The 27817-nt window shown below is 37.1% G+C and overlaps 2 protein-coding genes across 4 annotated transcripts in view; one reads left to right on the top strand and one right to left on the bottom strand.

Annotated features, from left to right (window-relative positions):
- ZNF654 (zinc finger protein 654) overlaps positions 1-14069 on the bottom strand; it is a 93599-nt gene extending 79530 nt beyond the window's left edge. For both annotated transcript variants that reach the window (XM_060640222.3, XM_060640221.3), the window contains exon 1: positions 13531-14069. In XM_060640222.3, the coding sequence (XP_060496205.1) occupies positions 13531-13719 (189 nt within the window). In that variant the 5' untranslated portion in view covers positions 13720-14069. The remainder of the gene's footprint in view (positions 1-13530) is intronic.
- A 3-nt stretch (positions 14070-14072) lies between these two features.
- On the top strand, positions 14073-20890 carry CGGBP1 (CGG triplet repeat binding protein 1). Of its 2 annotated transcripts, none has more exons than XM_060640237.3 (3): positions 14073-14229; positions 14831-15033; positions 17258-20890. In XM_060640237.3, the coding sequence occupies exon 3, from the start codon at positions 17277-17279 to the stop codon at positions 17778-17780; it is 504 nt and encodes a 167-aa protein (XP_060496220.1). In that variant the 5' UTR covers positions 14073-14229; positions 14831-15033; positions 17258-17276; the 3' UTR covers positions 17781-20890. The 2 variants fall into 2 exon arrangements, with proteins under 2 accessions (XP_060496220.1, XP_060496221.1); XM_060640238.3 differs by lacking the exon at positions 14073-14229 and adding an exon at positions 14343-14678.
- The last annotated feature ends 6927 nt before the right edge of the window (positions 20891-27817 follow it).

Raw genomic sequence — 27817 nt, 5'->3', positions numbered from 1 at the left:
ATATCCACTCTAAGTATACAAACACTGGATGACACATAGGAAATCAAAGTAATGAAAAAGAATGAGTTTTAAGATTCTTATAACTTAGTTCTACCTAATTTCTTTTTTAGAACTTTCTCCCCTCTTGATTATAAGTTATGTATGCTCACTATAGTAAATTTGGATAATATACGAAAACATCATCCATCATTGTACTGCCCACATATAACCACTGTTAACATCTTGGTATATTTCCCTTCAAGCTGTGTGACTTGGGGTTAGTTGCTTAACCTCTCTGAGTCTCAGCTGCACTATTCATAAAATGAAGACAAAAATAGTACCTATCTCACAGGGTTGTTGCAAAGAATAAATGAGAATCTAGGACAGGGGCTGACATAGTTTTTCTTAAAGAGCCAAAAAGCAGCTTATGGACCATATACATTCTCTAATCCCAACCAGTCAATCCTACTGTTGTATCATAAAAGTAGTCACAGAAAATGTAGAAATGAAGGCACATACTCCAATAAAGTTTTATTTATAAAAACAGGCAACACTGCATGTGTCACAATGGCTTACAGCAAAAGTTCATAACCTTTCAGCATGTTTGGATTGTTGTTGGGTTTTTTGCTTTTTTTAGCAAGTTTTTGAAATTCTTAAGAGAATCTGGATAAAAAAGAAATTTAGACCTGCTACCAAAGAAATGGCAAATACAACTTTTTGCAAATAATTTCAGAGTTCATAGACATTCTGAAGTATATGAATGGCTCATATATATGATCATCAAAAAAAATTCTATTTCTAATGAAGCAGCTCATGTGATTTATCTTCACCACACTTTCCTTCTCTACAATCCACATGTGAGCACAGTGAAGACTGCACCAGCCTACATTCAAACTGTGTAATCCTGATGGCAATTTTTCCACCTAGTTTTTATTATATCTTCCTAAGTCATTACATAATCATCAAACACATCATTTATTAATCCTGAATAATATTTTAGTTTACAAAGGTTTGAAAAGTTTTCAATGATTTTAAATGTTCTGCTTACTTTTCCATTTTCAATTCATTCCTTTCTTTAATTATAATTAATGCTATGATGAATAGCTTTACATCCAAATTTATATTTCCTCAAAAATGAATGCATTAAGGAAAATTACTAAGCCAAAAAGTAAAAGTTATTTTTAATGTTTGTAATATATTTTGATGAGAATGGTTGTGATGATATTTACTCCCACCAGCTGAAAATGTTATCTGTTCCACTACTCCTTCATGAGCATGGAATCTAAATTTCAGACTTTACTTTTACCTGAGAAACCTTTGGGCAAGTTTCAAGTCATGGTAAAAGGATAGATAACAAAATCTGAAAACGAATATCCACTGTACCCTGGATTAGTAAGATTTTCACATACTTAAGGTTCTATGTAAGTAATATGGAGAGTAAGAAACCTTAAAATTTAATCATTTATGGGGCACCTGGGTGGCTCAGTGGGTTGAGCGTCCGACTTTAGTTCAGGTCATGATCTCACAGTTGGGTTCGGGAGTTCGAGCCCTGCATGGGTTTGCTGCTGTCAGCCTATCAGCGTAGAGCCTGCTTCGGATCCTCTGTCCCCTTCTCTCTGCCCCTCCCCCCTAAATACATACTTTTTAAAAATTAATCATTTAAGATAAATATCTAAAACATATTCCATACTCTCCTGCCTTCAAAACACAGTAACACAAAATAACTTCTACTGGTTTGTAATCATCATAACTTGCATTTTAAGAATAAACACTATAATGAGCCACTGCTTCTAAGAGAGGTATATCCCATTTAGGTGGGCTGGGAGGAAAATCTAAAAAGGTTGAGAATCACTTTTATTTTTTTCAGTTTATTTATTTATTTTGAGAGAGACAGAGTGTGACCAGGGGAGGCACAGAGAAAAGAGGGAGAATCCCAAGAAGGCTCCATGCTGTCAGCACAGAGCCCCATGTGGGGCTGGATTTCATGAAAATGTAAGATCATAACCTGGGCTGAAGTCAAGAGCTTAACCAATTGAGCCTCCAAGAATCACTTCTTAAAGAAAGCTTCTGATAGCTTAAGTTTAATTTTTTTTTCCTCTCTTTTACATTCATGAACATCTTTACTTTCTGCTGCCTTGAGTCTTTTTGAATCACTATTTCTACTCAGTCCATAACTGCTTTACCAAATACATATGCTACAATAAATACCAAATGCATATTCCTAGGTACAATATAATGTATGTGTATACTGAAATAACAAAGTACACAGGCTCTTGACAGGCTGGCCAGATTCGAATCCAATGACCACATACTAGTTATACACAGTGACTTAGTCAAGCCATTTAATATCTCTTGGTCTTAGTTTCCTGATCTGTAAAAGGAACAATGGCAAATAATCTGTAGGGTAGTGGATTAAGTGATAAAAAAAAAAAAAGAAAAAAAAGTAAAATGACTTATCACAGTATCTAATACTTGGAAAACACTCAATATATGACTTATGTATACATATAGAGAGCATTCCAATAAAATAAATCATTCAGATATTAAAAATACACACACATCAGTGATGATAGTGATTAATGAGTATTTAGAACATTTCAACTTTAAAATAGACAATGGTTAATTTTAGTAAACTCTAGTTATAGAAATATATATTAATAAACCGTGTAAGGTAGTACCTGGGTGACTCAGTCAGTTAAGCCTCTGACTCTTGCTATCATTTCAGGTCCTGATCTCACAGGCATGAGATGGAACCCCACAATGGGCTCTGCGCTGACAACTTGGAGCCTGCTTGACATTCTCCTTCCCTCCCTCTCTCCTTCTCTCTCTTGCTCACTCACTCTGCCCCTCCCCTGCTCACTCTCACACTCTCACTCTCTCTCTCCCTAAACAAACAGACAAACAAATTATGTAGGGGCACCTGGTGACTCATTCAGTTGAGGTTCTGACTCTTGATTTCAGCTCAAGTCATGATCCCAGGGTCATGGGATGGAGCCCCATGCTGGGCTGTGCATTGAGCATGGAGCCTGCTTAAGATTCTCTTTCTCCCCACCTCTGCCCTCTCCCCTGCTCACACTCTCTCTCTAAAATAAAATATTTTTTTAAATATATTTTAAAAAATAAAAATAAGGGGCTCCTAGGTGGCTCAGTCAGCTAAGCGTCTGACTCTTGGCTTCAGCTCCAGTCATGATCTCATGGTTGCTGAGATTGTGCCCCATGTTGGACTCTGTGCTGTGAGAGGGGAGCCTGCTTGGGATTCTCTCTCTCCCTCTTTCTCTGTTCCTCCTTCATGCATGCACACACCCATCCTCTCTCTCAAACTAAATAAACTTAAAAATAATAATAAATTTTAAAAATAAATAAAAATTTAAAAACTGTGTACACATTTCATAGGGACATTATATATATATATATATATATATATATATATATATATATATATATATATATCTCCACACAAATTTTTGTGGTATATACAGCAACACTGTGCACCTATTCATATCTACAGTAGTCCCCCCACCTTATCCTTGGGAGATACATTCCAAGATCCCCAGTAGATACTTGAAACCACATATAGTACAACAAACCCTATAAATACTATGTTTCTTCCTATACATAAATATCTATGATAAAGTTTTTTTATTTTTAATGTTTATTTATTTTTGAAAAAGAGAGAGAGACAGAGCATGAGCCAGGGAGGGGCAGGAGAGGGAGGCACAGAATCAGAAGCAGGCTGCAGGCTCCAAGCTGTCAGCACAGAGCTCGATGCAGGGCTCCAACTCACAAACCGTGAGATCATGATCGGAGCTTAAGTCGGAGGCTTAACCAACTGGGCCACCCAGGCTCCCCTCTTAAGATAAAGTTTAATTCATAGTTAGGCACAGTAAGACATTAACAACAATAACTAATTATAATGTAGAACAATTATAACAATTCCCTCTAACATGAGAATGTGATCTCTCGTTCTCTCTCTCAAAAATATCTTATTGTAGTGTGCTCACCCTTCTAATGATGATGTGAAATGATAAAATGCCTACATCATGAGATGAAGTGAGGTAAATGACATAAGCAACGTGACATAGTGTTAGGCTACTCATGACCTTTTGACAGTATACCAAAAGAAGGAGCATCTGCTTCGGGACCACAGCTAACCTCAGGTAACTGAAATCGCAAAACAAAACTGCAGATAAAGGGGGCTACTGTACAGACATAACTACTTCTCTTCCCTCTCTCTCTCCTCTTTTCACGTCTCTGTACCATGTTTTACCACAAATGGAGCCAGAAAATGAGCCTGTCTCCCGCTTTCTCAAAGTTAATTAACTGATCAATTATAAAATATCACTTAACCCTGAATGAATATAACTAATCATGTTCTCCATGCCTTCACCTACACAGGTAAGCAATGCTGAACAAAAGTACAGACTAGTGGTTACTCTACATTCATAATCAGCAAACTCAAATGGTTCTGTAGGTCAGTAAATTCTACCCACATCTCTAAGAAGCTACCGCTTTAGAACTCCATTCACATTAAATCTCCAACCAGCGCCACGTACTCTAAACAGATGAACTCTCCTGCTACCCCAAAACTCCTATATAAAGCAACCCCTACATTTGTGTTTTGAATCTTATCTTTCCTTCTCTTTTTGGAATCTTATTTTATAGATTATCCCTTCTTTCTTTTGTAGATTTACCTCTTCCTTTCAAATTAATCATTTTTATCAGATTTTAAACATGCCAAATTCTCACCAGTTTATTTTTTTTAAATCCTCAGCTTTAATCTATAAGCTCTCCACCTTCTACCTATCTTTCCTTCTCCTTTAAAAGTTATCTATACTTACTGTCTCTCTTTCTTTGCCTCTCACTCCTCAAACTACTCCAGTCGGATTCCTACTTCCATCACTACATCAGAACAGCTCTGCTTAAAGTCACCAAAGACCTCCATGTTAACTGAATGGTTGGATCTCAATGGCTTTCAATGTCAAGCACCATTCACTCTATCCTGAAACATTCTCTACCCTTGATTTCTGTGATACCATAGTTACTTGGTTTTCTCCAACCTCTTTACTCTTCCTCAGACTTCATTTGAAGACTCAATCTTTTCTACCAGGCAACTGTACTGTGTAGTCACTGAAGATTCATTTCTAAGTCCCCTTCTTTTCCCACTCCATATTATCTCCTTATGTTAGCTTATACATACACATGGCTTCAAATGCCATCCATTCACACTGCTAAGATGATCAGACCTCATTTCTGCACTCTGGATTCTGTAAATCCAGGTATCTTTAAGATCTCTCATTGGATGAGAAAAGGCATTTTAAATTCAACACGTTCAAACTAAACAAAACAAAGAATCTCAGCGGACTTCAACTTGCCCAAGAATCCAAAAATAGGCAAGTCTCTTGTAGGCCTCTGCTTTATAGTATTGAATACCCGTACTTCATAGAACTTATCAAAGTGATAACTGTACACAAAAACATGGACAATGACTGTTTGCTTACTACTATATATCCAGTGCCTTCTATAACTGACAAGCTTCGACTATAATATCAATGACTCTTTTCCCTACAGCCTAAAAGGAAAGCCTTTTAGCTATTTTCATATTCACCACTGTTTGGAGAGTTGAGTGTCCTGAGTGCTTGCACAGAGTGTCACTGTGCTGGACTTTAAGGTCTTGTGTAACGAATTATACAGACTGACCTCCTCTCATGTTTAGTTTGCCACCAGTATTCCACCATGGCTCTAACCAGGTGACACTGATTGGGTCTCATACTAGGGAACAGATCCATACTGAATAGAGTACACTGGTGAAACAATGAACTGACCTGTCAGAGAAATAGGGAGCTCAGGAATCAATGTGATACATATTACATGAAAGCTAAAGGTTACCTATCTAGTACCAGATTTATTAGAAATTACGGAACTTAAAAATACTCTCCAGTGTAGAGCAGGTACTACCATAAATGATTTATAACATAAGTAGGATCTGTATTTAGTCAAATAAATTACCTCAGATTTCAAATGTCCTAATATCCTTACCATTACATATTAGTATACATTTAAAATGGTATACCAATTCACCATATTTTACTGATCACATTGGTTTTTTGAAATAACTTTCCAGACACAGATTTTGCCATAGCTTTATTAAATTTAATTTAAAATTCTTTTTGCTTTTGTTTGTAATTGCTAAGGTATAGTTTAACACTTTTTGGCAGGAAAACAAAGATTCAGTGCCAACAATAATAGTACAACTGGTACCTCACTTCTGTTTGGCAGAACTGCAAAACGATGGTATCATTAAAAAACTTAACAGCAATAAACTTCATTTAAAAATATTTTCTTCTACCATTTTATCTACAAAATTAAAATGGAGATCAATTTTTTGAAGCCAGTATGACTGATGATGGTTATTAGAAAGCAGTATGGACATACTTTTAGTGTAAGACTGTGTATAAAGAAGTTATTTAAATTTAGAGTCTCATTGGTTTACCTAAAATGACCTTCATAAGTTCACTTAACCAATTCATTTTTTTAAAAAATGCACATACTTTTAGGAACCAAGGAGTTGAATTTCATTATACTTAATTAATCTGGCATTTAGTGCATTTATTTACAGAAAATAAGATACAGAGGTAGAAAGAGAAAAAAATAAAATGTGGACTTTTTAATGTTCATTTATTTATTTCGGGAGAGAGCGAGAGCATGAGCAGAGGAGGGGCAGAGACAGAGGGAGAGAGAGAATCCCAAGCAGGCTCCACACTCAGCACAGCTCCCACTGTAAGGCTTGATCTCACAAACTGTGAGAACACGACCTAAACTGAAATCAAGAGTCGGGGAGTAACGGAGTCATCCAGGAGCCCCAAAATGTGTTTTTTATACTTTATTTTTCCTCTGATTATAAAGGTAGTTGGTTTAACTAAGAAAATATAAAAAATAAATAAGTGTAAAGAAAATAATCAAATTCAGCTATAAACTTATCACTAAGAAATTATCCACCATTAACAATTTGATATATTTCTTTTTCAGTCTTTTTTATATACAGAAGTGACATTACCTGCTTCCTGTGTTTTTTTCAGTAGTTATTATACAACAAACAGTTTTCATATGAATAAATATTCTTTAAAAACATGACTGTTGGGAGGACATAGGATTCTACTATATGTAACAACTCCCCTAACTGCTCATTAAGGTTATTTTCAATATTGTAATGTTAAGGAAAAATTAGTACCATTCAATTCTGAAAACCAACCTAAAACACATTAAACAACAACAGCAACAACAACTAACTGAGATCAACTAATCAACTAACTTATAACCCTAAGTTATAAATTATAATAAGTTATAATTATACTAATGTAATATAATGTATGTAATGTAATATATTAATATGATACTAATTATAATAAATTAATGTTTCTATGGAATTCACCCTTTATGAACACTGGAAATATCCCAAATGTGCCAAATTTTGAAAACTATCTTTGAAAAGCTAAAATTTTAATTTGCAATTTAGTAATAAAAAAATTATTTTGCCAAAAGGAACAAAGTAAATTTGTGTGATGAAATTTTTTCTAGCTCTGAATATTCACTACAGAGTATATCACGAAGTAGGATACTCTTTTTCAAAAGTAAATAAATCACTATGAATTAGTTTCAGTTCTTTTCCTTTTCATCATGTCTATTATTCTTTGCTGAGCTGAAAAACTAATTTGAGACTTCTAGTTAAATGTGGCAGATTGAACACACATTTATTTCTGCTCCCATTTGAAAACTCCACTGAAATAACAGTAAAAATATTTTTGTTTCAAAAGAGCTTAACTCACAAGGAAAAAAACAATGAAAAGGGAGAGATGACAAGATTTAGATAGCTATTATTTAGAAAGGGGGAAGGGAATTTGGGAACAAGCTAATTTGTACTGAAGAACACCAGAAAATCTCAGGAATGTCAAACACCACATATCTCTAAAAGTGGAGGTGAAAGTACAATGAAAAACAGACCCATGGAGTCTCCCCAAGATCCCTTCCTCTACTAAATCAATGTAAACTCCAGATTCTCTGGAAAGGCTAAACTATAGGAGACTTAGAAGTAATAGGGCAGAGGAGGAAGGGGTTAGAGGGTAGGGAAGTGGATATAGAAAAAAGGGGAGGAGTGGTAAATTCAAAGTGTACAAACTGAACAGTGAGATGGTAAGGTATTCCCCATCTCCTCCATCAAGTAGGCTGGCTAACTGATCATATCTACAACTAGGAAAAAAAAAAATATTTATAAACATGGAGGTAAAGATCATAAGAGCTATAAAAGAGTTGCAACTGATTGCCTTTGGGAAATGTGTGGGTTAAGAAAGGGACAGTATATGCTGCTTTTTATGATAAACCGGGGGGGCGGGGACTGGTTGCCTCTCTAATACCTATTCTTGTTTTCTTTCTTGCTAACAAAATCACAGACCTGTGTTTATCAGGAAAAATGATACAAAAAAAAAAAAAAAAAAAAAAAAGAAAAAAGAAAAGAAAATTCCTAGCATTTTTTCCAGATGGAGATACCTAACAAGATGAAAATGAAAGTCACTGAGTAGGATTTGGGCAATATATGTTTGGTTTACCCCTGTTCCTGCTACTTAGAACCCAGATGTGATGACTGGGACTCCAGCAACTATCTTGGGTCATGAAGCAAATGTGAGATAAGACAAGGACGACCGATAAGAAAGAGCAAATGATGGTACAATGATCATAAAGCTACTATATCATTCCTATACTACCCATTCAAGACTTTTCACATAAAAAAAAAAAGAAATGTATACAACTGTTTAAGGTATTCAAGTCAAGTCTCTATTATCAGCAAAATGCAATTCCTGATATTCAAGTCCTGTATGATGTTTTAAAATAAATACATATAAAACACTTATAAAAATTAAAAGTAAATTAAAAATAATTCCAATTAATAGCAAGAATTGTTAATAATGCATTCTTACACCCTAAGAAACTACTAAAGAACTATAAATACTATGTAAATTCTATATTAAGACTAAGAAATCAAGATTATGTTTTCCAAATACAATTAAATTTTTAATTTCTCTAAAGTAACAATGTTTAAACCATGAGGCAAATCCTTTTTATCTGTTACATTGTCTCTTGGGTACCTATTCAAGTGCCCAGTACACAGTAGTTGTTAAAATTTTCTTAAGGATCACTGAATACTTTTTTGCCATTTGTATCAGTAATACAGATGTAAAGTATCCAGTGAGTTCCAAAGTAAAGGTATAGTGGGGTTTCTCAATTTAGGCACTACTGATATTTTGAGCCAGATAATTCTTTGTTGCTGGGCTGCTCTGTGCATTTTAAGATGTTCAACACCCTCCCTGGCCTCTACCCACAATACACCAGTAGCAACCCCCCAATTAAGATAATCAAAAATATTGTCTTTGCCAAATGTCCGCTGAAGGAAACAAAATCTCTGAGAAAATGCTGTTGTTTTTGCACATCATTTAATATTTCATCAGGATCTTCTAGTTAAATAACAGAATTTTAGAACTGTAACATTCCCAAATTTTCTCTAAATTTTATTGTGGGATATAAACTATAAGTGACTTACAGATTAGATTATCTCTAATGTCCCTCTTAAACCTTCAGAGGATTTTGCAGGAGAGAAATATTAATAGCTTCTATCTATTTAATCTTAACTATGTGCTAGGTATAGTACTGAGGACTTCAGGTTCATTCACTCCTTTTATACTCATGACATCCTCATGGGATGGCTATTAACTCTACTGTAGTAAAAAACAATTTAAAAGTCTATGTTAGTCAACATATCAATGTGTTTCCAGAAAGACTTCTTTATCACTCACTATATTCATTCTGGCACTAAACTAAGAAAGTTCTTAACTTGTTAGTATACAGTTTTCGATGAAAACATTTCAATATATCTAGCCAACAAGGTAAGCTGAATTATTACAACCTTCAGGCATTGGAGAAATAGTTCACAATACCAAACAAGTCAGAGAAATAATTATCTGACTGTTTCTTCAAGTATTTTTTATACTGTGACACTAAAGAGGACTTTTACAACTTTTCACCCATGATTCCCAGAGTACTTCCGGTAACTACTTTTCCCCTTTGCGCCACTTGCCAAAAAAAAAAAAAAAAAAATCATTTTATAATTATTTGAAGATTTATTTGTGATTTCAAGAGAAATTGAAGGCTGGGTTCAAATCCCAATTCACCCTCCTACTAGAACTGAAAATAAGTTAACTTGTTCAAGCCTCAATTTCAACTATGTAACTTGTGTAATAAAACCAATATGAAGGCCTTAAGAGTTAGCAGGCCCTCAATAAAAATTATTCTCCCCCTCCTTTCATCCTAAAAGCAAATTAAATATCAGTTACAAGCCAATTCTATTTAAGCATTTGCTCAGGGTCTACTAATAAGAGCCAAGGGAGGATGTGATAGGGGCAGTTAGTCCAACACTACACCAGGTAACTATTTGGAAACCAACACTTTCAATCTCTCAAATCTATCACCTCAAAAACTAGCTGAAAGCTGAGGGGCTATTCCCTTAATCTGAGATTTTACAATTACTTGTATTGTTTCTCAAACAGAAAAGTATATCATCAACTGCACTGAGTGTAGGCATAATTATTACCACTTTATATCACCTCTGTCTTCTGTTTTACTTCTCCCTATGGTAAAAGATACAAGAACCTCTCTTGAAGTGTTCCTTCCTCTCTCCCTTCACCCACACAACTAACTGCCAAGAAATTTTGATTCATATTTCTCTCTAAAATGAGGAAGATAAGTCGAAGCCTTTCTTTTCAATGCCAGAACCGTCTGTGTATAATTCATGTATTTTTTAAATTATTTTTTAATGCTTATTTATTTTTGAGAGAGAGAGAGAGAGAGGGAGAGAGCACGTGCACAAGAGGAGGAGGGGCAGACACACACACACACACACACACACAAAATCCAAAGCAGGCTTCAGGCTTGAGTTGTCACTGCAGAGCCTGATATGGGGCTCGAACCCACAAACCATGAGATCATGACCTGAGCCAAAGCTGGACACCCAACCAACTGAACCACCCAGGTGTCCCTAATTCATGTATGTTAACCGACACCCACCCAAGTGCATATTATGCATTTTGCAGATTACCCATGATTAAGTAATCTAATGAATATAAATTACTTCATATTATCCTTAGTGACTATTAGAAAACCAAATGCTTAAAAAGAAAATCTTTGGGAATTAGATTATATGATCCACTGTTTCCTTTACTGGCAAATGAAACAGAACTACTATACTAGATTATATTAATCAATGGATAAAATTCAACTTAAGACAGATAATCTTTTATTCCATCTTAAAGTTTTAATGTAAAAAAGACTTTACAAAGCTCACCTGGAAGGTGGAAATAGGACAAGAACCCAGGAATAAATCTACTGGTAATCTAGAGTACTATAAAATATGTAATGAGGTTTCAGGTAAAAGTTGGTAACATGAAAGTATGTCAGTTTAACTTAACTCATAATTTAGCAATATAAAATAAAGGTTCGTTAAGTACTTCCTGTTTAATTTACTTTCCTGGATATTTAGAAGGCAGCGAACTTTTATAGAACCATCAACTTCATTTGTTCTTAAAATAATTTACTGTCACTGTTCGGATGCTGTATTTCCCAGGCCAAATTTATTCATTTGTTCTTAAAACCGATTTCAAGATACAGAAGAAGAATAGTTAAAAGTTCTACAAAAATGTTCTGGCCCTCAAAATTTTAAGTGCTACAGCAATTAACAATTATCTGATCAAGTAAATGCACAAAGCTAAATGTAACCAAAACCAAGTCGCTCATTAAAAATATAAAAAGCAAAACATAGAAAAAAAATGAAAAAAACCCTTTCTGCCCGTGAATGTATTTAAAAAATCAACTGTAACCTAATTTTTGGAAGTTTAAAATTCCCATAGATGCAAAGTATACTGATAACATGGTTTCTACACGTAAAATACACAATAAGAAGATATGTACTGTAAAGACACTGAGCCTCTAAATCCAGTGAATGCCAATACCAAAACATATGCAAACATATACTTCCAAGAAAGTCACCAAAGAGCAATGTCAAAGAAAACTGACACACTTCATCCCAAGACAATTTCCACCTTCAAACCAATTTATCTATAGAGGTGGGAGGTGGGAGTCGAAAACAACTTAAACCATTAAAAACTTAACTGAAAAGGTCAATCCATCCGTTTTCTTTCAATGCCTGGAAAGGCATAACATCAAATTTCAGCAAATACAATGCCCACCGCTGGTTAACTTCATTCCTACTTGTTACCAAGATGAAATTAATAGCTACCTTCAATTAACATGTAAAAGATGCAAACCCTTTACATATTCACCCATTTAATTACTCTTCCTATTTGACTGAAGAGGAAACTAAGGCACAGAGAGATTAAGTAACCAGTAGGTTACTTAGGTTACAAGGTAACAAGACTAGGAAGTGGTGGAGCCATGATTCAAACCCTATACTGTAAGATAATAAACAAATAAAACAAGGGAATGGAGTGTTAAAGGAATAAAAAAAAAAAATCCAATTCGCAAGAGTATGGTGAATGAGAACGAAATATTTAAAGTATAAATACACGTAGAAGTGAGTGTAAATTACACAAATTTTACCCCTAGACAAGTACTTTCTTGCTATAATATTTGATTACAGTCAAACACTTTCAACTACATCAAATCGTAGTGGCAGACGACCAAGTAAATAATTTACCGTCACTGTTTAGACACTGTATTTTACAGGCTACATAAAATACATTGTAATTTAAAACATGATGGGGGTGGTGAGGTAATCGGAGCAATAGTTTAAGGAAAACTACTTTCTCTATCAACAGCTCATTAAAAAACAAACTACGTGTGTCGCGGAACCGGGGTAAGAAAAGGAAAGATGACAATCACACTGCCTTAACCCCACCTCCCAAAAAAGTAACTAACAGTGGGTCAGCGCCTAAAACCAACTGGAGAAATGGCCCAGTGGGATCTCGTGAGGGGATGACAGGAGACCCTAGCAGAGGGGGAGGGGTGGCGATGACAGGAGAGGGGGCGGTAGAGAGATGGCACGCCTCCCATCTCCGAAAAAGGGGAGAATACGGGGGGCAAGGGGCGGAGAAGGGAAGGCAGGAAATGTTGCCAGAGATTCCAAATGAGGTGAGAAGGAACAGGGTAGGAAACCCAAGAAGGCGGGACCCTCGGGCAGAAAGGGGTCTGTTTGGAGCAGAGGAGGCATGTCAGTACACAGTTTTCCTGCCAGCTGACCCCCCTTCTCTCCAGCCCTTCCAACCCCTGACAAACTCACTTTCTCAGCAACCCTAAACCCGCGGGTCATCCCAGTCCCGCTCCCTGCCCCCCACCCCAAGCCGGATAGGTGGAGGAGGGAGCTTCACTCTCTCTCCTTGTTGGGCTGGTAGAGCGGACACCGGACATAGCCCTGATTCGAGAACGAAAAGGCCAGGAAAAGCAGGGAGGCCCAGGACCCGGGTGACAAGTCCGGGCGGCCGACGGGCGCCTCACCTGACAGAAGCGTCGGCAGTAATCCCGACTGCTGATCCCAAAGCCGCCGACACCGCAGCTGCCGCTGCCAGCGCCACCTCTGCCGTCACCCGCAGCTCTGAGCCCAACAGGGCCTGGCGGGGACTCCACAATGGCCACGAGCTCTTCTCCGAGGCGTTCGGCCTCTTGATCGCTCTCTTCCTCCGCCATGAGGCTCTCGCCGCCCAGCGCGTACCAGCCCCTACGCCGCCGCCGCTGTAGCTGCCTCGGCTAACCTCCTCCTCCTCTAGTTCCCTCCCCCTTCCCTCCGCCCGAGCCGGACAGGGGCCTCTCGGCTGGCTCTACTTCCGGCTCCGCCCACCCACGCCCCCAGTTTTCATTGGATATATCAAGTTGCCAATCACACACATGCCCACCCTTCCACTCCCATTGGCCGAATCAGCCGTCTGTTTGATAGACTTGCGGTCCGTTGGTCAATGCTGCTCGGCGGTTGCTGGGGACCGCCTACGAGCTTTGCCGTAGGCGGCGCAAGAGGACGGGGCGCGGCGGGGGACACGGCGGCCGCCGCGGGGCTCGATCGGGCAACGGCGGCGACGACGGCGGCGGCGGCGGCGGCGGGTTTTCCTCCTCCTTCACCCCCTGGCTCCTTTTTTTCTTCTTCCTCCTTTCCTTTCCGGCCGGGTCTCGTCCACTTCCCCTATCGGCGGCCCCGATCCTACGGTACCGAGGAACTAGGGAGGCCGAGGGTGGGCCCGGCCGTTGGTGCGGGCTTTGGGCCCGGGGCCTTCCGTCCTGAAGCGGGAGCCGGGGGCGGGGCCGGGGCGCCGTTGTCGGCGGGAGGAAGAGGGAGGAGACGGGAAGCCTGACAGCGGACGCCTCCGCCAGGCGCCTGCCGCCTCCTCCCCTGAGACTGCCGCCAACTCTGCTGTCGAGTTCCCGGGCCCACGGCCGGCGGCTGGGTCTCGGCCCTGCCCAGCTAGCGGGGCAAGGGTTGTGGGGCGCCAGCGTGCTGAGCTTGGCGCGGGAGGAGGGAGTCTAGACGCCGGGAACGTCCCGCGCCCCGCCTTTCCCTCCCCCTCCCGAACCCTCGGGCCTGGGGCGCGCGAGGAGGTGCAAAGCGGGGCAGACAACTGAGAAAGGACTGGGTTGAGGAGTGTGGAGGTGTTGAGGTAAACGTTTGGATCCGGATTTGGGTGAAGTTACCTAAAGGGAGCGATTTCAAAGACACCTGCGTGGTGGCTGTGTTGTTCGTCTTTTTATCTACCCTTCTTCCCTCCCCCTCCCCCATTTTTTCTTTCCATTTGTTTTTCATGTTTTACAGTAAAGGCATGACTTCCCGGCACCGCAGGGAAAATAGGGTGCAAGCCCAGAAACTATTTCCCCATCACCACTTGTTGAAAAACTGATTTGAAAGCATCTCCGGGTTTGAACAAACGAAAGTTCCAGGATTTCCATCGTCTCTGGTTTTGCTCTGGAGACCATTCACTGCTAAGTATCAAGACGAAAAAACTGGAAACTGACCGGGTAAACATTTAAACTTGAAAACTTACGAGTTTTATTTCGATCTAGTAAATAATTTGCTTCTCTTTTATTGGCTAACTTTTTAACTTCCTCGTTTAAAATATCGTTACCTTTTGTTGAAAACACTTGTTATTCAGGTCTGTAAAGTCGGGCATCCTCTACTGGGTGGATATTTGCCTCTGCAGTAACACAAACAGACTTTTTGAAAGTTACAAGTCTTTGGAATGTATAGGCCTTTAACATTAGCACAAATGATGGAGCATTTTATGCTTCAAAGAATAATGAACATGTTTATTGTTTTAAAGTTTGAAATCCAAATATTTAAAGACAGAGGACTTTTCTCATTGAAAAATTTAAGCATTCCTGGGCACAGATACTTAATGTTTTTCATTACTAGCCTAGAACCATTAATCATATTTGGGACTGATTTGCTGTAAGAGTAAAAACACTACCATTGGGGCGCCTGGTTGGCTCAGTCAGTTGAACATCGAACTCTTGATCTCAGGGTGGTGAGTTCAAGCGCTGTGTTGGGCTCCGAGCAGGATGTGAAGCCTACTTAAGAGGGGGGGAAAAAAAAACAAAAGAAAAAAGAAAGAAACTATTAAAGTACAAAAATGTGTAATAGTAATTCACTACTATTTTGTAGGGCAGGAATCATATCTGTCTTGTATGCCATTAAAAACCTGTAGTCTAACAAAATTTGACACATGAGAGTCCAGCATTAAACAATTTTTTTAATGGAAAGAAAACAATTAAATCTATTAAAATCTAAACTTTATCATATTTTCCAGAATTTCTGTGAAATGTTACCTTTCTGAATTTATGTCCACAGGTGTCATACATAACACATATATTAGCAATTTAGAGGTCTTTTGAGAGAGATTTCATATAACCCAGCTATGAATTCTCTAGTATGGGTTAAGGGAATAACTTCATTATTGCTGATTTTTTAATTTGTTATATATAGGTTAATGTAAGAGCTTAGTCCGAAGGAATAGCTCCAGAGAACAAATGGTTGTCACTGAAAATATTTGTTTGGTATCTCAATTTTTCAGTGTCCATAGAAGTAACGTCATGATTTTGGTAATAATCATAAAAATTTGTTATTAGGATAAATTAATAAATTATCATGCCACTCCTGAGTTAAAGATTCAGAAAAATAACAAAGATAATCATTTACTTTCCATCGAATTGTGATTGAGCACCTATCATATACTAGGCACTATGTTAACTTTTTAGATTTGTGCTAACTTACTAGTTAATAGGTAAAACAAATAATTAACAAAGGTATTTTTAATGGTAAAAAGAGGAAACAAGTATTAGAAAAAGCATTTGCATATCTTGATCATCACCTTTATAAAACTCAGTGGAGGTATATTTGCATTAAAATATGACTGGGGCACCTGGGTGGCTCAGTCAGTTGAGTGTCTGACTCTTGATTTCAACTCAGGTCATGATCTTGCCTTTCAAGGGGTTGAGCCCCATGTTGGGCTCTGTGCTGACAGCCCAGAGCCTGCTTGAGATTCTCGCTCTCCCACTCTCTCTGCCCCTCCCCCACTTGTGCTCGGTCTCTCTCAAATAAATAAACTTTTTAAAACATGACTTACTTTGAGCTCTGTATTTTGGCTTTAAAATTTAATGTCCTTGTTGCTGCTATTAATTGCAGCTGGTCTGTGTTCTTTCTTGGTTTTTACTTTTTGTTTTTTCCGAACAGTTTTGGACATTACATCCATCTTCATATAGAAATAAGCCAGTTTAGTGGCCCACCTGTTTGAACAGACTTTGTACATAATTCCCTACAATTGTGTTCCTAAAATCAGTTGCCCCAAAACTGTGATGGGAAAAGAAGCTCTTTTAAACTTCAATACACATCTAAGTTGAATGAGAGTAATATAATTGATACCCTAAATATTGGCATCAGATCAGGTTTTCCTAAAAGATAGTGACATCTGGAATAGTTGGAAGTTCTTTTTTCATAATTCTAATTTATTTGAATTTCATCAAATTCAAGGAATGGACCTGATTGTTACTAGTAATTTGCTCTGGTTTTGCCTTCCCTTACATATTTTCAGGTAAGTTAAGAGTTAATAGACACAGTCTATTAATTTGAATTAAGTTTTCTGAAATCTTTAAATCTTAAAATACTCATACCTGTCTTTTGTTTGTTAATTACTTCCTGAATGAATTGTTGTTATAACACTTATCTTTGTTTCTCTTGTCTCTGAAGAACCTTATTCAGAGTCAGAATGGAAAGATTTGTAGTGACAGCACCACCTGCCCGAAACCGTTCTAAGACTGCTTTGTATGTGACTCCCCTGGATCGAGTCACTGAGTTTGGAGGTGAGCTGCACGAAGATGGAGGAAAACTCTTCTGCACTTCTTGCAATGTGGTTCTGAATCATGTTCGCAAGTCTGCCATTAGTGACCACCTTAAGTCAAAGACTCATACCAAGAGGAAGGCCGAATTTGAAGAGCAGAACGTGAGAAAGAAGCAGAGGCCCCTAACTGCATCCCTTCAGTGCAACAGTACTGCGCAAACAGAGAAAGTCAGTGTTATCCAGGACTTTGTGAAAATGTGCCTGGAAGCCAACATCCCACTCGAGAAAGCTGATCACCCAGCAGTCCGTGCTTTCCTGTCTCGCCATGTGAAGAATGGAGGCTCCATACCTAAGTCAGACCAGCTGAGGAGAGCATACCTGCCTGATGGATATGAGAATGAGAATCAGCTCCTCAACTCCCAAGATTGTTGACAAGGAGGTTACCACCATTGTGATCAAGATAAATGTGGAGTATTAAAGTTATGTGTTGATTGTGTGGTTCATTTTTATATTTATTTCATTTAAAATCATGTGATGCAGAATAGTTTTGCAATGTGTATATAGTTGCAGGCAAAAAACAAAAAACAAAAAAAAAAAACCTCACTGCAAAACTTACTGTTAATTTTAGTCACCAATGGTGTAAAGCAAAACTTAGGGTTTAGAGTGTGCTAGGATACCTGAAACCTGATGGTTATCTTTAAAATTGATGGTTTTTCTCCTGAAATGTTTGTGCATGGAAGAACTGCCCTGCTTTTTTACCCTGTTGCCATATATGATTATTCCTTGTGAAATTACTTAATTACTTGGATTGAACACTAGCCTAGGAAATTGAAGCTGCTGCCAGGCAACACCACTCACAGTAACTTAAAGGAATTATTTCTGATTAGAGGATCCTCTTCAAAAAGGAAGGGATGGTGGGAAACTGTTCTATCTTCAGATCCCTTGCAGAAATGACTGTCTTTATTTCAAACTATGCTTGTATATGATGTAGTTACCTTATCTATCCTTCAGTTCCTCACTGTCTTTTTTTCACCCTTTTGAAAGGCTTATTGTATTAGTAGCAGCTTCAAGTGACCAAAAGACTAAAATCGTTCTTTTAATGTCAGTGCCAAAAGCCATGGGGAATTTTGCAGTGACATGATTTTAGTCTCTTACTATAAACAAATTTTTTTAACCATAGCTTTCATTTCAAGCATCATCTTGAACTTGCAAGCTTTTTTTTTTCCCAATGTCTTGATGTTAAAAGATTTAAAGATTGGCATTTTTATTTAAACATAGACATTTTATGATTGAGTTTCCTGTTTTTACAGAAGACTAGTAATTAGCTTTTGGCTGACAGATCAGATAATAAGGAAATTACTTTCTATACATTAATGTTTCCATATGATTTATAAGACTAGGTAAATAGAACCGAGTTAACTTACTTTCACTTTTATGCGCTTTTGCCTCTGGTGGTGCAAGGTTTTTAAACATGGATGGTAAACAATTGTCTAGAAAGACTGGCAAGATTTTTGTAGTGGGAGATCTGGCAGTATCCTGCATAACTGTTTGGGTGAGGAAATAATCAGTCCTATTAAAGGTCAACCATGTTCAGGAAATGATCTCTGCGAACCTCACTTATCCTGTAAGTTATATCCTCTCCATTGGAGACCCAAATTATATTTTTTAAAAACTAAACAGCTGAAGACTTGGACTAGAGCTTTAAAAAAAAAACAAATTTCTTGAAAACGTTTAAGTTTAAAATACTCATGAAATATTTCTATTACAAAGCACTAACATGAATGCCCTATGTGACTTGGAGTTATCTTTGAGGTCATTTTGCCACAAATCTTCATTTGAAAAAAAAAAAAAAACCAAAGTGAGTAAGAAGGTTATGTTTTTCAGAAACAGCTTTCCATGTCTTAAGTTTCTTTTACAGACTTAAGTTCCTAGTTCGGGTTGTCAAAGTGCCCATCTGATTTTTAGATTTTATGTTAGTTTTTGTGTTGTTTTCATTTTAAAATAAGCCTGCCACCAAGAAAAAAAAAAAATTGCTCGGCAAAATTTGAGTTTTTCTCACGTTTAGTTATGTAAAGTAGCACAATTAATGCCTGGAGTAGTGCTGTCATTGCTAAAGCACATACATGAGGAGACCAGCAGCAAAACATAACCAAAATATACTTTGCTTTTACTTCCCCTAGTAAAGAATTTGCAGGCAACCATGTTTCTTTTGAATTAACTAAGATGGTAGAATATCTAAGAAGCTAGGAAAATAATTGAGTTTTATAGCATTTTCAGAATACAAAAATAAGGTTAGATATACAATCATTCTAATTTTTCAAAATTCCATGTGATTCAGACTGCTCCCTATTTTAATATTAATTTGCACTAACAGCAAACACATAGTGGCAGAACAGTTTTGAGTAGTCCTAAGCAGTAAACTGGATGATGTTGCACAAGAAAAACCAATAATTCACATTTGAGTTTCTAGTAGTTATTATTGATTTGATGATCGTTTAGGTCCCATATGTGTTCATGTATTTCTCCAGGCTCCTAACTATTCCCACATATATATATCTAGGGGCATAATTCTTCCTCCTATTAGGATCATATCATGTCCTTAGAAGCATTTTCCATCCTGTTGTGGAGGTTTAAGATGTTTGTTTACTGATTATGAAACTTTTTGTTCCCTGAAACTGGTTAACTTTGTCTCATAGTTCAATAGGTAAGGCAGAATGATTGCTTTAGCCTGCTCAAACTGGTACAAATCCGTGAAGCCATGGTTGGCATATGTTGGATAACAAACGAAAATGTCTAAGGTGTATGCTGCCATGAAGGTGTAATGGACATGTGTACAGAAGCTTTCAATCTTAACTATATAGTGTTAGTGTGATGCTATACTATTGGAAAAATAGCAGTTTTTTTTCTATTTTATAAGTTGTATGCATAAACATAAGATTTGTAATGTTTCATTTATAAACTGCCTTCTTCAACACATGCTTACCTGTTAATAGTGTTTTCTTGAAGTATGGTAGTATGTCTTCCAGAATTTCACTATATGCTTACAGTAAATAGTTACTAGCTTGTTGAAATGTTAAATTCCTTGTTGTTGTTGTTTTGTTTTGTTTTGTTTTAATTCTGTGGGGCATATAGCAAGCCTGAAAGACATTGTAATTATTTCCTACAGGGTGAAAATTTAGAAAGATTGTGTATGAGAGCCTAAATAGTTATTTTATTCATTATCATCTTTAAAACTTTTTTTTTTTTTTTAAACAAATGCTACTTCCAGTTAATGCATTTGGCCCTACTGATTTTGGGGGACCAGAAAACTTTAAAGAAAAAGCTCTGCATCTTACAATTGTAACCAATTAAGTATCAGCTTGGGATTTTTCTGAAGTATTCATTGCTTAAAAACTGTTGTAAGTAAAAGTTGGCAAGATCTCCAAGCAGAAAGTTCCATGTTAAAACTTTTGCCTGAAAGAATTTGTATGTGAATGTTAATGGAAAACACATTTAAACAAAATAAAATTTAAAGTGGCCCAAAACGAAAGCCACAAACATTTCGTCATTTGGTGCTTAGTCTTTGTGAGGGCTCTCTGTGGTTTGACTTGCCCCAACTGACTTTAAATGAGTACAAATCACCTTAAAACATATTCATTAAATAGAAGATTCATCCTATAATTTGATTGAATATCTTAGCCTGAAATAAATTGCTTTAGTTTCTGGTCAGCACTGATTAACTTGTGAATAGTGAAGTGACTGTCCTAAACCTTCATTTATCTCAATCCATACTATCATAGACTTCTAAGGTAAATACAGTTCTTACCTAGTGGTATTCTACTTGTATCCAAGATACTGTATTCATTAAAAGTTTACTATGTTTATTTTTGTATTCCCATGCTTTTTTTTTTTTTTTTTTTTTTTTTTTTTGCTCACGCATGTATCCTTAGTATAATGTGTCACTTTTAAAGTTTTGTCTCTGTGACTTTTAGAAATAAATTTCAAAAAAATTGTTTCAGAAGTTTTTGAAAGTACATTTTGTGAGTCAGTAACATATATTTTTTTAATTAATTATTCATTTAGTCTCTACACCCAATGTGTGGCTGAAACTCAAGACCCCAACACCAAGAGTCACATGCTCTATCAACCGAGCCAGCCAAGCATCCTGTATTTCATTTTTTTAAGTAACATATTTTATTGTTCCAAAATAACAGAATTTTACTAATTGAGTTTTTTCTACTAGTTACATCTCTATAGGATTATTAGCCTGTGTCTAATGTAACAGCATATATTCTGTCAAATCAGATTCACATCATAGCTACAGATAGCTCTTTTCCTTAAAAATCACATAGGTAAGTTAAAATAACCTAATCAGTGCTTTTAATTGGAAACATTTTCATTTTCTACTTACAGAAATATTAATCATGAAAGACGAGGGCCTAATTTGCACTTTATACATTTTATTGGTTTTTCAAAGATTTGCTATATTCTTATTCACCACTGGGGGTTAAAAAATGCATAGAAGTTGCAAATTGTCTTGCCTTTTAGTAGTTTTATGTAGTTTTGAGGGCATATATTTCTCCTGTCTGACAAAAAAATTAATGAATTTATAAAGTAATTAACTATTTTTCCTGCAATCAAAATGGTAGAAAGGAACTTAAAAAAAAACAGTCAATACTTCTGCTTGCAGTTTAATATAAACCCATTAACCCATCAATGATCTTTTTAGGAAAAGTCTTTACTTTTCCTAAAGAATATCATCAAAACCTTTATTAAATGTAAACCAATTGAATATATGTGTCTCTAGGTCTCATTAACAGTTCCCGTTTTTTTCTATGTGTAAACTGAGTTGTATTATGTACCTGTAACACCGTATGTCATGATGCAAAGATGCTTCTGGGTTCAGGCTAGCTAACGTAGCCCTAAGAAAGCTAAAACTAGGTGGTAGAATAGAAGTACTTGTGATCTGATGTATTTGATAATGTATGGTATGATTTCCATCTGATTACTCTTCAATATGTTACTTAATTTTGGTTGTTTTATATGCATACTATGTGGAGTGAATATTTCTTAGATCTCTCTTGTTTAAGTGTTAGAATCAGATCATTTAAAAGCCCATGTCTTCAAGTTCTTAGTTAAATTGGAATAATACGCAATTAGTATTTGAGTCCCTATCCTGTACCTAATACTACTCTAGTCCCTGGGGACACATCAGAGAAAATAAAAAATTCCTGCCTTCAAGGAGTATACATTCTAGTGATAATATAATCATTGTCATAATACAGTGATGGGGGCTGAGGAGGACATATCATTTCTTGTCTTTTCTAGGCAGCTCCTTTAAGCACTCGTCATAAGACTACTTAGCCAAATACTTGTCACTGGTTTTGTTTTGATTCTCAAAGTCTTATTTTGTATAAGAAGAGCAGTAAAAATTGAAAATTTGTGGATTAAATGGTCTGCATATCCTTTGAAAATATGGTAGTTTTTATAATCCACAAAATATGTATTTTCACATTAAAATCTATTAAGCAATGGAATTGACCAATTTAAATACCTGTAAAGTACAAACCTGTCACACATTTCAATGCAATGCCCATGGTAAATCAAGAGCTCCATTGAATACTGGATATCAAGGTAGTCACAGGTGTACCACATTAACTAATGATTATACAGAAACCAATGCCCTGAGCTGATGTTTATTAGATGACAGATTCTACAAACTTTTCTTTTCAAGCATCAAATGAATCAATGTGTAATGGAAAACATTGTTTTTATATGCCTTTTTCCTATCTTGAATTTATTTCTTTAAAAAAAAAATTTTTTTTAATGTTATTTAGCGGGGGAGGGACAGAGAGAAAGGGAGACATAGAATCCGAAGCAGGTTTTGGGCTCTGTGCTGTCAGCACAGAGCCCAACGTGGAACTTGAACTCCCAAGCTGCGAGATCATGATCTGAGCCGAAGTCAGATGCTTAACTAACTGAGCCACCCAGGCACCCTTTTATGTATTCTTTTTCATCTAGCAAATTTGACTTTTATGAATATATCCTATGGAACAAAACAGTCATTATGTAAAGATATATGTAAAAGAAAGTTTATTTTAATATTGTAATAGTAAACAATTGCAAATTCTATAAATGTCCAGCAATAGGGGAATGGTCCAAAAATTATGACACATCCATATTACAGAGTATTCAAGTGATCTGAAAGTAAGAATCAGGGGCACCTGGGTGGCTCAGTCGGTTGAGCATCTGACTCTTGATTCTGGCTCAGGTCAAGATCCCAGGATTTGGAATGGAGTCCCAAGTTGGGCTCTGCGTTGAGCGTGGAGCCTGCTTAAGATTCTCTCTCTCTCTCTCTCTCTCTCTCTCTCTCTCTCGCTCTCACTCTCGCTCTCTCTTGCTCGCTCTCCCTTTGCCCCTCCCTCCCACTCATGCATGTTCTCTCTCTCTCAAAACAAAACAAATAAATAAATACAATTTGAAAATAAAAGTATGGATCAGAAAAGGTATCTACAATATTAACTAAGTTAAAAAATTACAAAATATTTTCTCACTTTTTGAGAAAACAATGCTATATAAATGTACTACACATAAGGTGGTCGATATATACCATATGTTAAGATTACTGACGTGATATTGAATGGGGTGGGAGGGAATACTTGCTTTTTTTACATCCCTGTGTATTGACATTTACAACAAGCACAGGTTATCTTTGTCACACAAAATATGAAGTAGACCTTTACTGATACCTGCTAACAATAGTTATATCCAACTGCAAAGAACAGCAATAGCACATGATTCACCTATACCATTAATGAGAATATTCAGAATTTGCTGAACAAATATTTAAAAACCTCTTTTTTTGAATACTTTGAAATTTACTTTTATAAAATCTAGTTGCATATCTACAAAGTTAAGTCTTCTTTCTTTTTCCCAAGTTATTCATTACTAAGTATGTAATGGGGAAGTAATTTCAAACTACAGCTTTAATATTCCTGTGTTTTCTTCTATAAGTAGCCTACACTTTCTAGTTGTTCACAGTAGTTGTACACATTACACCCTATGTTTCAAGAATGCTTATAATAAACACAAATTTAATCACTGCTAAAACCCCATCAACATGTTTCAAAATCTGTCAGTTAATGGGAATAAGAGGGATGTCATAATATATCATCAGGGAGTTCCTTATAACTTACAATGTCTATGAAACACTTCAATTTTCTATTTTAGAAAACCAGCATTAAATCAGGATTGAAACTCCTTTCTGGTAATTATTCATCATTTAACTCTATTCCTCTCCATGAAGATAGGTATTTTGGAATTCACAGTCTTTTGAAACTTTTTCTAGCGAGGATTGCCTAGCATCCTCACACTTATGGGCACAACAGTTATTTCTTTACAATTCAGTATCACAGTGACATAGAACAATCAAGATACAATGTTTCCCTATACCAATGGCCATTTGTTCTTCATCTTTCTTTTCCTGTCTGATTTCCTTTTTTCTCCTCTAATGCTTCATCTCTTCCTCTTATAGATTCTTTTTTTTTTTTTTTTTAAGTTTACTTATTTATTTTGAGAGAGACAGAGAAGGCCTGAGTGGGAGAAGGTCAGACAGAGAGGAGACAGAGAATCCCTAGCAGGGTCCCCGCTGCCAGCACCAAGCCCGCCGCGGGGCTGGAACCCACAAAACCATGAGATAATGATCTGAGGCAAAACCAAGAGTCAGATGCTTCACAGACCAAGCCACCCAAGCTCCCCTTCCTCTTGTAGATTCTTAAGGCTTCACCTTTAGCTGACACCAAATATTATCAACTCACTGACATCACAAGAGTTGTAAGTAGCAAATTCATGTCTACAATCCATATAGTTATTAATGCACATTTTTATGTATGCCCATAAAATGTGGCGGATTTTTGTAATTCAAATTGCAAATACTGCAAGAATGCTGCAACCAGTATCTTCACGCAGTTGTACATACACATGACCAGATTCTACATCTCTATAGGTTTTACAGTAAAACTCTGCCACTGCAATTAACCTTAAACTCATTAGGTGTATGTTAATGTGCCCATCACGTTGACTTTTGTGTTTGTTAACTTGTATCAACAATGAAGCTAATAATATAAACATCTGATCAGCTTAACTGTTTTCTTAAGGCTATAGGTAGAGTACCAATTGTCATACTACATCTAGGAAACAAATAACATTTATGAATGTTCTCAAATGATATGCAGCATATTTTGGTATTTTATTTGCTTCTGCATTTAAAAAAATTTATTATTTTTTTATTAAAAAAATGTTTTTTAACATTTATTTATTTATGAGAGACAGAAAGAGGCAGAGTAGGAGCAGAGGAGGGGCAGAGAGAGAGGGAGACACAGAATACAAAGCAGGCTGCAGGCTCTGAGCTGTCAGCACAGAGCCTGACGCAGGGCCCGAACTCACAAACTGCAAGATCATGACCAGAGCCGAAGTCGGGGAGGCTCAACCGACTGAGCCACCCAGGCATCCCCCCAAAATTTATTATTTTTAAACTAAATATAGGGGCACATCTGGTGGCTCAGTTGGTTAAGCCTCCGACTTTGGCTCAGGTAATGATCTCACCATCTGTGAGTTTGAGCCCTGTGTCAGGTTCTGTGCTGACAGCTTGGAGCCTGTTTCAGATTCTGTCTCCCTCTCTCTCTGTCCTTCCCCCACTCGTACTCTGTCTCTCTCTCAAAAATAAACAAACATTTAAAAGAAAAAGAAATTTAAAAAAATAAACTAAAAATAGAACAACGCTACCATCCAGGAATTGCACTACTAGGTATTTACCCAGTGGATACAAAAATACTGATTGAAAGGTGTACATGCACCCCAATGTTTATAGCACCATTATCAACAATAGCCAAACTAGGGAGAGAGCTCAAATGTCCATCGGCTGATGAATGGATAAAGAAGATGTGGGATACTTATAGAATGGAATATTACTCAGCCATCGACAAGAATGAAATCTTGCCATTTGCAATCATGTGTTTGGAGCTAGAATGTATTACATTAAATGAAATAAGTCAATCAGAGAAAGACAAATACCATATGATTTCATTCATGTGGAATTTAAGAAACAAAACAGATAAACATATGGGAAGAGGGGCACAAAAAGAGAAGAGAGGGAAACAAACCATAAGTGACTCTTAATGATAGAGAACAAACTGAGGGTTGATGGAGGGAGGTGGGAGGGGCATGGGCTAGACGGGTGATGGGTATTAAGGAGGGCACTTGTTGTGATGATCATCATGAATTCTACTCCTGAAACTAATATTGCATTGTATGTTAACTAAAATTTAGATTAAAATAAAAAGTAAAAATTAAGGGGCTCCTGAGTGGCTCAGTTGGTTAAGCATCTGACTTCAGCTCAGGTCATGATCTGACAGTGTGTGGGTTCCAGCCCCACGTCCAGCTCTGTACTGACAGTTCAGAGCCTGGAGCCTGCTTCAGATTCTGTCTCTGTCTTTCTCTGCCCCTCTCCTGCTCTTTCTTTCTCTTTCTCTTTCCCTCTCTCTCTCTCTCTCTAGTACAAATGACACTAAAAAAATAAAAAGTAAATAAATAAAATTACAAACATAAAAAATAAGGGGCGCCTGGGTGGCTCAGTCTTTTGAGTGGCCGACTTCGGCTCAGGTCATGATCTCGTGGTCCGTGGGTTCGAGCCCCACGTGGGGCTCTGTGCTGACAGCTCGGAGCCTGGAGCCTGCTTCAGATTCTGTGTCTCCCTCTCTCTCTGTCCCTGCCCCCATTTGTGCTCTGTCTCTCTCTGCCTTTCAAAAATGAATAAATGCTAAAAAAAAAAAAAGTTTATAAAAACAAAAATAAAAAATAAAAATAAAGAATAAAATAAAATTTGATATTTTTGTCAAAATAATGCATGCATATAGTTTTAAAAGTCTGATAATATAAATGATTTATAATCAGTAATTATCATGCCAGCAATCCCAGCCTCACCCTCTCACCCGTCCCTTTTCTTCAATTCCTTCATCTCCCACCTCAACTCTTTTACCTGTTTCTTCTTCTACTTTCATATTTTGGCATAACATGCTTATGCTACAATTTCGATTAATCAATTTTACTTTTTTTTTAATATTCATTTTTAAGAGTGAGTGAGAGAGCGTGAGCGGGGGAGGGGCAGAGAGAGAGGGAGAGAGAGGATACACGAAGGCTTCACACTGTCAGCCCAGAGCCCAATGTGGGGCTCGAATTCACAAACTGCTAGATCATGACTGGAGTCACAGTAGGTTGCTCAGCCGACTGAGTCACCCAGGTGCTCCTGATTCATCAGTTTTAGACATGATACTTCAAAATGAAGACTTTGTTGTTTTCCACTAACATCATCCCACACTTTACCTCACCATAGGATTTTTATGTAGTTAATTGTCTCCATTTTTATGGCCATGTAAATGATTGTTCACCCCTGAACAACGTAGTGTACAATGATTATTTCCTTTCTCAATTTT

The sequence above is a fragment of the Panthera onca genome, chromosome C2 (genome assembly GCF_046562875.1).
Source record: "Panthera onca isolate mPanOnc1 chromosome C2, mPanOnc1 haplotype 2, whole genome shotgun sequence".
NCBI lineage: Eukaryota > Metazoa > Chordata > Mammalia > Carnivora > Felidae > Panthera > Panthera onca.
The sequence above is the reverse complement of the archived record's forward strand: the minus strand, read 5'-3'. Positions and strand labels throughout refer to the sequence as shown.